At 48.5% G+C, this 9,484-nt stretch overlaps 1 protein-coding gene across 1 annotated transcript; it reads right to left on the bottom strand.

The window, feature by feature from the left end:
- Positions 1-855: 855 nt before the first annotated feature.
- On the bottom strand, positions 856-8,993 carry elf2a (E74-like factor 2a (ets domain transcription factor)). Its single transcript, XM_080502105.1, is given in 10 exon segments — positions 856-1,913; positions 2,469-2,650; positions 2,652-2,721; positions 3,436-3,628; positions 3,778-3,861; positions 3,968-4,084; positions 4,912-5,019; positions 5,126-5,399; positions 7,128-7,211; positions 8,728-8,993. Coding segments are annotated over 9 exon segments (1,647 nt in total). The 5' UTR covers positions 7,203-7,211; positions 8,728-8,993; the 3' UTR covers positions 856-1,369.
- Positions 8,994-9,484: the final 491 nt, after the last annotated feature.

Here is a 9,484-nt window from a genome sequence, read left to right as displayed (position 1 = left end):
CTGTTCATTCGTTTCTTTCCTTTTTATTTTGAAATATTCAAATTTAGCTGCTTTATTCATTTAGCAGATTTGGCTTTTTCCCACAATTGTTTCAGTGTGTCTCATTTAGCTCTTCTGATGCTTTTTAGCTGCTTGAACTATTAATCCCAAAAATGTTCACTAATTAATTACTTTTGACCAGAGTTTTTTTTAAATTCTGATCATCATTATAAATGATTGCTCTAATTCTGTTGATCACTTGTTTGGTCTCTGTCTCATGTCAAAATGTGACCAGCATGAGTACGAGGACAGTTTAAATAACAGTTCTATCTGAACCAGGACATTTGTGAATGTTACCATTAAGCTCACCGTTAAAAGAGTACTGAAACATCGATCAGTGTCAAGACATTCAAAAGTTTAGAAAAGGTCACCTGGAGAGGTTAAGAGTGCATTTTAGGTTCAATCTGACATTTCCCCCCAAATCCCAATATCCTGAAATGTTTTATTATATTTTTCCAGTGTTAGAAAACCTGTTTCAGCTCTTCAGTGGATGTATGGTTCAAATCCCCGACTTGTATTCTGAGCTGAATGAAACTCCTCTCACCAAAATCCACATCACAAACTGCTCAGCAAGTCAAGGTGTGAGGATGTAAAAATGTCAGTTTTAAAGATTGTAATATTTAAAAACAAAAAAAAAAACTTGAAAAGGGAAAGAAAATTTATAAAAAATCAGGTTGTGAAACTCTTCTTGAGGTGGCAGCCCCACCCTGCTCTTTGAGACCCATGGATATGAATCCTCCAGCGGAGCAGCTCACCCTTGTGGACAGTTTGCATTGACGAAAGAAAAAAATTCAGACGGGTTTGAGCCAAGTCTTTTTTATAATACATATTTCAGTAAAATCTACTTCAATACACGGGATAGTACAAGAAAAAATAGGATATTATACTTCAAATGTGGAGCACAGCGTTTCCTGTGGGCAGACATGATTATCTGCCTTTTTTTTTATTTTTTAGAACCGAGTAAGAAAAGGAAGAGAAGATGAGTAACAGCGCCGTGATGAAAACTGAAGACAAACAAACTACGTGAAGGACTGATACATACCCGCTGAGTATCAAAAAAGCTTTTTACAAAGTCTGCTCAGGCTTCTTATATTAGGAGGATTACAAAAGACTTTCCTGTACAATCTAAGGCTGCCCGTGTGTCTGAGCTCCGAACCCTGTGAGAGTCTGCAGCAGTCCCAGCGGGGAGGGGAGGGGCGCTCCGTGCCCCCCGCCTCTGCTGTCACACGATGCTGATGGCGAGGAAGGGGGCGTGTGGTGTGTCCAGTCACTTCCTGTTCCCCCCCCCCCCCCCCCCCACGTCCCAGTGGCCTCGGTCAGAGCGAGGCTCTCAGGACGACGGGGTTTCTGCTGCTGGTGAACTGGAGGGGGGCGGAGCCTCCGATTGTGCTGCGTGAGGCTTCTCGGGCTGAGGGGAGCCCACCTGGACGGGGAGCTGCGGCAGCGGCTGGGCCAACGCCGCCGCCATCGCCACCAGCCGGCTTGGCCAGGATGAGCTGCGGGGCCGGGCGGCCGGCCCCCCAGCTGCACCGTGGTGATGGCGGTGCCGCCGGGCGGTTTTGACGGTGGTCTGCGTGAGCTGCGTGGTCAGGGACTTGGCCTGGATGAGCTGCGTGACCTGGCCCCCCGGGTTGGCCTGCATGAGCGCGGCCAGCTGGTTGGCCGGGATGGTGATGATTGTGATCTTCTCGCCCGCCTTGGAGCCGGCCGGCAGCATGGTGGGCAGTGCCTGGATCACCAGCTTCGGGGGGGCGCCGCCCGACGCGTTGGCCACCGTCACAGGGACCCCCGTGGTGGTGGTGAGGATGGGGGAGGAGTTTAATGTCACCTGGCCAAGAGAGTTGGTCATGACCACTGGCATGGCTCGGATCGCTCTGAAGAAGGAGGAGGAGGAGGAGAAGAAGAAGCGTTAAAAGTTTTGGGGCAGCAACAATAAAACTCCACAACGATCAACAAGCACTTCAGTCTCATCGCTGCGAGTTTCATCTCACTCGCGTCTGAAACCTCCATGACCCAAAGTGCAGTTTTCTCGAAATCTAATTCACCTGGAGCCAAAAAAAAAGTGTTGAACCTTTCAAATAGAAGACAACACAGCTCAATAACACACTGTACTCAATGACAGTTGTTTACTTTTAGCACTTTGGGGCCGTTTCTTCTTTCACCTTGGTTTTTTGTTTTGACCCATTTTTAGCAGCTTCACTTGTTTTTAGCCGTTCCAACTGGAGATACTTTGCTTTTGAACCCCCCCCCCCCCCCCCCCCCCCCCCCCAAGCTGAGTTTGAGCAGCCAGTAATTGAGATAAAACAATAAAAGGTGAAGAGGATGACGAGCTCGGCGCTCTGAACTGAACCGACTGTGTTTGTGTGAGTTGGATGTGTGCTGTGGCTCCAGGTGTCGAAGATGGAAAAAAGGATGAAGAGGAGTGGGACCTGCTGGCGGGGTTGCTGGGGATGACGGTGACGTAGGTCTGCTGTGGCTGGGTGGCGGCGGGGGAGTTGGCGCCCAGGCTGGCCGGGCCCTGCTGGTGAACCAGGTGCTGAGCGGACACCAAGGCCTCACTGTCGTCCACGTCCTCGCCGTCCTCGTCCTCGATCACCCGGATGTTTTTTGGGCATGTCTTTGAACTGGTAGGCCAGACGCTGGCCCTCCACTTTAGCCAGGATGCCACGCTGGTAGTAATACCTGAACACACACAACACACACACATAACGATATAATCTGGTCTCGTTTGCAAACATCAACCTGAACGCACCAACAAACTTCTGTGTGTGTGTCTCTGCAGATGAAGATCAAACCTTTGATTGTTTGTGATCATCTGCTGCTTGACTGCAACACGGGGTTTTAAACTAATCCATCATGTTTTATTCAACCTCAGTATTTCAGACAGAAGCAACATTTTTCAATAAACAAGATTAATGTGCTTTTTTGTGAACATCCCTCGTGGTGTGTGGCAAACTTTTCAATCCAGATGTACTTCGATGGACGTTGTGGGGGGGCTGAGTGACATCATCACCTTATAATAAAATGTTATATCTTAAACGCTAAAGCTGCACAAACGACAATTTCTTTCAGCACTAACGAGTGGGACTATTTTCACAGACTTTTGCGAGGGGTGGGGGAGGGGGGTTGACGTCTCCCCGCACTGGCGAGCGTTCCGGCGGCTCAAGTGCCGTGCTGCAACTTTGACGTTTCCGGGAGAACGAACGCCGGCCGAGTGGCGCGTAAATCGCCCGACACAACGAATCGATAATTACATTTGTTGCCAACACTTTCAATAATTGAATTTAATCCATTTTATCGATTCGTTGTTGTAGCCCGACTTCAAAGCATAGCACGTGTGTGTGTGTGTGTGTGTGTGTGTGTGTGTGTGTGTGTGTGTGTGTGTGCGTGTCTGACCTCAGCGCTCGCCCCATGGTCTCGTAGTTCATGTCGGGTTTGTTCTTGTGCTTGCCCCACAGCTTGGACACGGCCTTTGAGTCCACCAGTTTGAAGATGCCCTTTTCCCGCTGCATCCACTTGATGTACCTGGGGCAGGTGTTCTTGTCCTGCAGCAGCTCCAGCAGGAACTCCCACAGGTAGGTGGTGTTACCTGAACACACCGGCCGCACGTTGTGAAAGGTGCAGGTCGCGGGGGCAATCCTCGTGCGCGCTCATACATGCAGGAAAGCGAGACCAGGGGAGGACCCGGAATGAAACATTAAGCTCCTTCGCTGCAGAGGAGAGGACAATGCTACAAACCTTTCCCCTCTTTTGACCGCTTCTTGATGCCCAGGTCGAAGGAACCGTTTGACGCAGGCTGGTGTGTTTTGGGCTTCCGTCCCCCTGCACACACAGATGAGAGATCAGGACGTTGGCCCTGCTGAACATTTCGTCACGGCTGATTTGAGAGAGACAGGACGCGGGCGGAAATCAAAGTGCTGACTGGGACCTCCTCTCTTCTTCTTGGCGGCAGGTTCACATTCGGGAGGAATGGGGAAGGCCTCTTCTTCTATGGGGCCGCACTCTGTGGACACTTCCACCACCGTCTCCATCATGACGTCTTCTGCTGGAGTCACACCAAAACACAGCGTGAAGGACCAGAAACCTCCTATTAGTCCGACCCGAAGACCTGAGAGCGGCTCACATGATTAAAACTGCAGACATCATCTTGAGTGGGCTGGACTGGTAAAATAATGCTACAATAATATTTGAATTTACACTTGAAAGTGTTTCTTTGTTGTGGTCAGTGTAGGGAATGAATTTTGCAAGATCACTCAAGTTTGGTCCACGCTCCCCATGTTTAACTGAGGTAAACCTCAGAGCAGCGCCCCCTGCTGGAGGCTGCACCTCATTAAGGTACGTTTACCATGAAAAATCTCTCCGTGCTCGACTATTTATCCGCTCTTACCAGGTTCCTCGTCCCGGTTTCTACTGGACACGTAAGTTAGACGGCTTTGAGCACGGTGTGCGCTATTCTTTCAGACGTCTTTTTTGAAGATCGACCGTCCAAATGACGTCTGGAGGCTCGCTGAATTAAACGCCAGTGAAACGGAGGAGCTGCTACTTAAACTGGCTTCGGTGTTCGGAAGCATTTCATGCGTCTCACAGCTTCGGTCCAGCATGGACTTTGGAGTCCACTTTGGACTGGACCAGGAGCGAAACCATGTGATACTTAATCTTGGCAGAGGTTTGAGATCATCTGTGCAACTAAAAACATTAACGACTGAATTAAATAACCTGTAGCAAAATCTCAGAACCTGAAGTGATCAATATGCTGAAATTAAACACAACGACAAAGCTGAGTACAATAACCAAGCAAACCTCTGTGGCGCTATTGTGAGAATTGGCTCATTGTTAACATGCTCAGAATAAGAGTTTTGGGTGTGTGTTTACCGGTGCTGCGGTCGTTGTGCAGACCTCCAGGAGACTCCATGTGGAGGAGAGCTTCGGCGGCTTCAAACGTCTTGTCGAAGCACACCATGTCATGACTGGTCATCTCCACTGAGAAAAGGAAGGAAAGAACACACACACACACACACACAGTGAGTGAGCTGCTCAAGAGGAGGTTTTCCTGCTTCCTGCCAGCAGGGGGCCGCGCTGTCCTCACCTGTCTCCGCCACCTCAGTGACCACCTCCTGCTCCTCGGCTACATCCTGCATCAGGTACGTCCCGTCGTCGTAGACCAGCACCTGTGCGGAGTAGCACTCCTCCACCTGGGCGCTGGGCACCTCCTCCACGATGACGGCCGGACAGCCGTCGTCCTCGTCGTCCTCCTGCAGCACCACGTCGCCCTCCTCCACGTCCCCCCCCACAATCACCGTCTCCACCCCCTGCTCCAGTATCTCTTCTTCCTCTTCCTCCTCCTCCTCCTCAGCAGGCTGCTGTTCACAGGACACAGTTCGTTAGGACTCTGAGGTGGAGCCGACTGAGCAGAGCGACGCAATGACATTTGACTGGATAATGTTCAGCAGACGAGTGACTGTCCAACAGGAAACGTCTCTGGCCTGTCTAGCTCCGCTACTCTGTGTGGGATCAGCATTTCCTTCCACTACTTCCTGCTGTCACCTCAGATTCCCTGAAATCACTGGTGCACACAGAGGAGAGGGAATATGAAAGACAGGTGTTTGACTGCACTCCGTCCAACTGTTACTCAACACGTTCCATGACAAAGTGAACACGTGAAGACATTTAACTCCTCTTTTTGACACAAAACATTTGCTTTTTAGAACTTTCAACACCAAGATAAAAGAAAATATGTGTTTCAGACCAGAGATGATGGCCAGCAACAAGTGTTCACACTGTTAATACTGATGATGATTTCATTTATACTGTGTTTTCAATCAAACGATGTACATATAAATAAAGAGACCAAGCACATAAAAGAGCTAAACTACAGGTCAGGTAAGACGGTGCAAAGCCACTTAATATCATGAAGGTTTCAGTGTGTATTTACACAACACCTAATGTAAAAAACCTGAAAATGTTGCAGCAGTCAATGAGTGATGTGAAGAAAGCATGAATTAGGACCACAACATCCCGCAAAGAAAGAACTGGTTTTATCTTTTTGTTGCTCTGAAGAAGTAAGAAAGCAGCTTTAGTGACTTTCACTGAGATTATTCACTGCAGATATAAAGTGAACAACCATTCACCGAACTCTTCTCTCTGCATTTTGGTCTTTGCTTGCTTTATTCAAACTAAAATGAGCGGACGTCCAGCTCTTAACATCAACACAGGCTTCAAGTGTAGTGATGCGTGACTGATTGACAAGAAATCCTCCGGAGAGCAATGGAGAATCAGCAGTGCCACACATTTCGCGAGCGATCGCGCCATAACACCCATATAAACTACTAAAACAACCGAACGCAACAAGTCCATTTTTGTGCTCGGTGTTCATTCAAGGATTTCAATACTTTTGTGCTTCGATCATAGGTAAGTAGGCTACAAGTTAAATATTTTTTCAATCAGAAGGGTCATTTTATTTTGGAGGACCGGGCGCTCCTCCTCCTCCCTTCCTGGCTGGTGCGATCTACTCTGTGCACATTGACGATTTCTGGCTGCCATGAGCGGGGAAAATAGACTTGCCGATATCTTTAGCACTGCGTGCTGTAGTGCAAGTGAAACTGTTACCCACTGGTGTAACAGTCATTGACTAGAATGGGGGCGACTCAGAGCGCCTGGCGTGGCGTGGCCGTGATGCGTCTCGTGAAATATGGGCTTAACAGATGTTTCAGTGAGTCATTCAGACCTGGGGTTAACATGCACTTCTGGTGCTCTTATCATGCGTCTCAGGCTAACCACTCGAGGCCGGGTTGTCTTACTGCCTCTACACTGCTCCTGCTAAATAGCCTGGTTGCGATTCGAGTCATTCAGCTTGTGCTGGACAGAACCTCTGTCCTGTGACGCACACCGTGTGAAAACACTCCCACCACAGAACCACAGGATGGCAGTCACATAACTCGACTGGCTAAAATCGTTGAGAATTTTTTTCATTTGGTGATCATTTGGTAGATTTGAGCTGTTGGAATTCAGAGCTGACATATTGGATCACACTGGATTGGACCAGGACCATTGGATCTCCCATGTTAGTACACGTAATCACTGACACTTACCTGCTGGGCTTCCTCCACCACAGTGACATACTCCACGATGTTCCCTCCACCGTCGGAGACCACCACAGAGGTCATCACTCATTCCTACAAACCGAGAGCACAGGGGTGGTGGGGGGTATGGTGAGCCTCATCCCATCTCAGTTATTAATGAGTTTACAGTGGATGTGTACGTGTGGACTAACATAACATCATGTGAAAGCCCCCACGGGTGCCAGCTCTCCTCTGACCCAGTCAGAATAATGTCGACGAGTGGTTGGCCGTTTCTTTCAACAACTTTGACGCCGAAGAGAATTTAAAAGCAGCCAACACCTAAGTACGCTTCAAAGTAAATGAGCAACACAACAGGTGAGCAGCAACAAACGAGGGAAGACCAAAATAAAAATATAATACAGAATAGAAATCTTTTATTGGGGAACATTCTTCCAAATCACAATAATGTAACTGTCATTTGATGAAGACGAAATACGATTTCGATGTCACGACAATGCAGACATAAATAAACAGATAACACTTAATGTGAAATAGAACTGATTAGAATCCTAAATATAACCAGTGCTATCAAAGTGACTCCAATACGGCTAGACCACCAATCAAACTGTCAAAATTCCAAAGAAAACATATGATTTCTTCAACAAATTTCTTAAAAGTAGCAAACCCAGCACAAACGACACAACACAACACCTAAACTCATCAGTGATGCTGCCATGAAAGCCGAGTTGCAGTCAAACTAGCCTCAAAGCCAAACTGTAGACATTTTCATCATGGCGGAAAACCATTAAACTGTAAATTTACAGGGTATTATGGCACTAATTTACCGGTCCAACCCAGTCAAGACATTAGGATCTATGTGACCCCTGAACTAGGATTTTAAAGCCGTTCCAGTCGCGGGATCGTGTAGGAGTGGCTCACGGGGCTGGTGTTTTCTCCTAACGTGCACAACAACGTCACACCGTGTAACCTGCTCGACTGACACTTCACCGTTTACTGTCAACAGAGCCCGACGGGAGGATGCAGAGCAGCACGATGATCTACCAGAACACTGCCCATAATCCATCACCACTGCTGTTTCTGCTGGACGAGGACTTTACACACACTTCACACGCACTGCGATGAAACTTCACACGCACTAAACATGAGACTGCACGCAACAAACATGAGACTTTACAAACCAACCATGGCACTTTACACACCAGTGTGTGGCACATGAGCTAATGTTTACTTTCTGAGCGGGGCGTCAGTGCGCTGCCTGCCTCTCGACAGCGAACTGCTCAGCCTTCTGACACGATCGGTTTTGCTCAGTTTAGACAATGCTTCTTTCAACGACATATATAATGACACATCTGCAGAGCTGAAAATGAACAGAAAGTCCTTAAAATGCCGATTTTTCAGCTGATAACTCGCAGCGCTTAGCGTCACGGACGGTGAATTAGCTCCCAGCAGTTAGCAAACAGCTACTAGCCGCTACCTCCACAGGCTAACCTGCAGAGGAGCCCCTCAACCGACCGCCGACGAGGGAAAACAACCGATGTGACGCGTGTGCGAGTGTTTGTCCGCCGGCAGAGTCCGCCAAGTGTCAGAGTTCGGACTTTCCGCTCCTCACCTTGTTTTGCTTCTGCTCGTGAAGAGTACGCTCCAGGCTAGGTGCTAGCTGGGCCCGTCGTCGGGGAGCCGAGTTAACGAGGCCAAACAGGTCACCGCGCGCACACAAGCTGCTGTTTGCACGGTGTCTGATGCTCCGGAGGTCCCGCCGCAGTGGACCGCTGTAGCCCCGGTCTGAGATCCGAAGACAGCACGAACGCCGGCTCTGAAGTGATGTTTACCCCGCTGCTCGACACTCGCTGTGTTGTAGTTTTTCCGGCGCGTCGAATCTCCGTTACCGAGCCAGAGCGCCGTGACGTCAACACGCCCCGCCCCAGCCATACACGGTCTGATTGCAGGAAGGCTCACGGCCTGAGGGGCGCGGGTTCGAGTCCTGACGAGGTGGTTCAATAATAACTATATATTAATAACAATAACAATTATAGAAATTATTTATTTATACATAATAAAAAAATAAATTTATAGATAATAATGATAATTTCCATCTCATTCAAAGAACAAGAATAAGTTAGCCTCAAATGCATGTATTTTCACTGTGGAAAACACACATGGAGAACATGCAGTATGCAATTCCAGCAAATCGTCCTGTATTCGAACCTGTGCCCCTAACGCTGTGAGCTCTCTCATTCCGATCTTTAACACGTGCTCTTGAAGTCTTGAGCCATCTCGGACTTGAACCTGCACCCTTTAGGCTGCGAGCCATCGTGTCCCGGACTCGAACTTTCTCCCTCAGGCCGTGAGCCAAATTGTCCCAGATC

This window comes from Blennius ocellaris (genome assembly GCF_963422515.1).
Source record: "Blennius ocellaris genome assembly, chromosome: 9".
Taxonomy (NCBI): domain Eukaryota; kingdom Metazoa; phylum Chordata; class Actinopteri; order Blenniiformes; family Blenniidae; genus Blennius; species Blennius ocellaris.
Note: the sequence above shows the minus strand (reverse complement) of the source record. Positions and strands in the feature narration are given on the sequence as shown.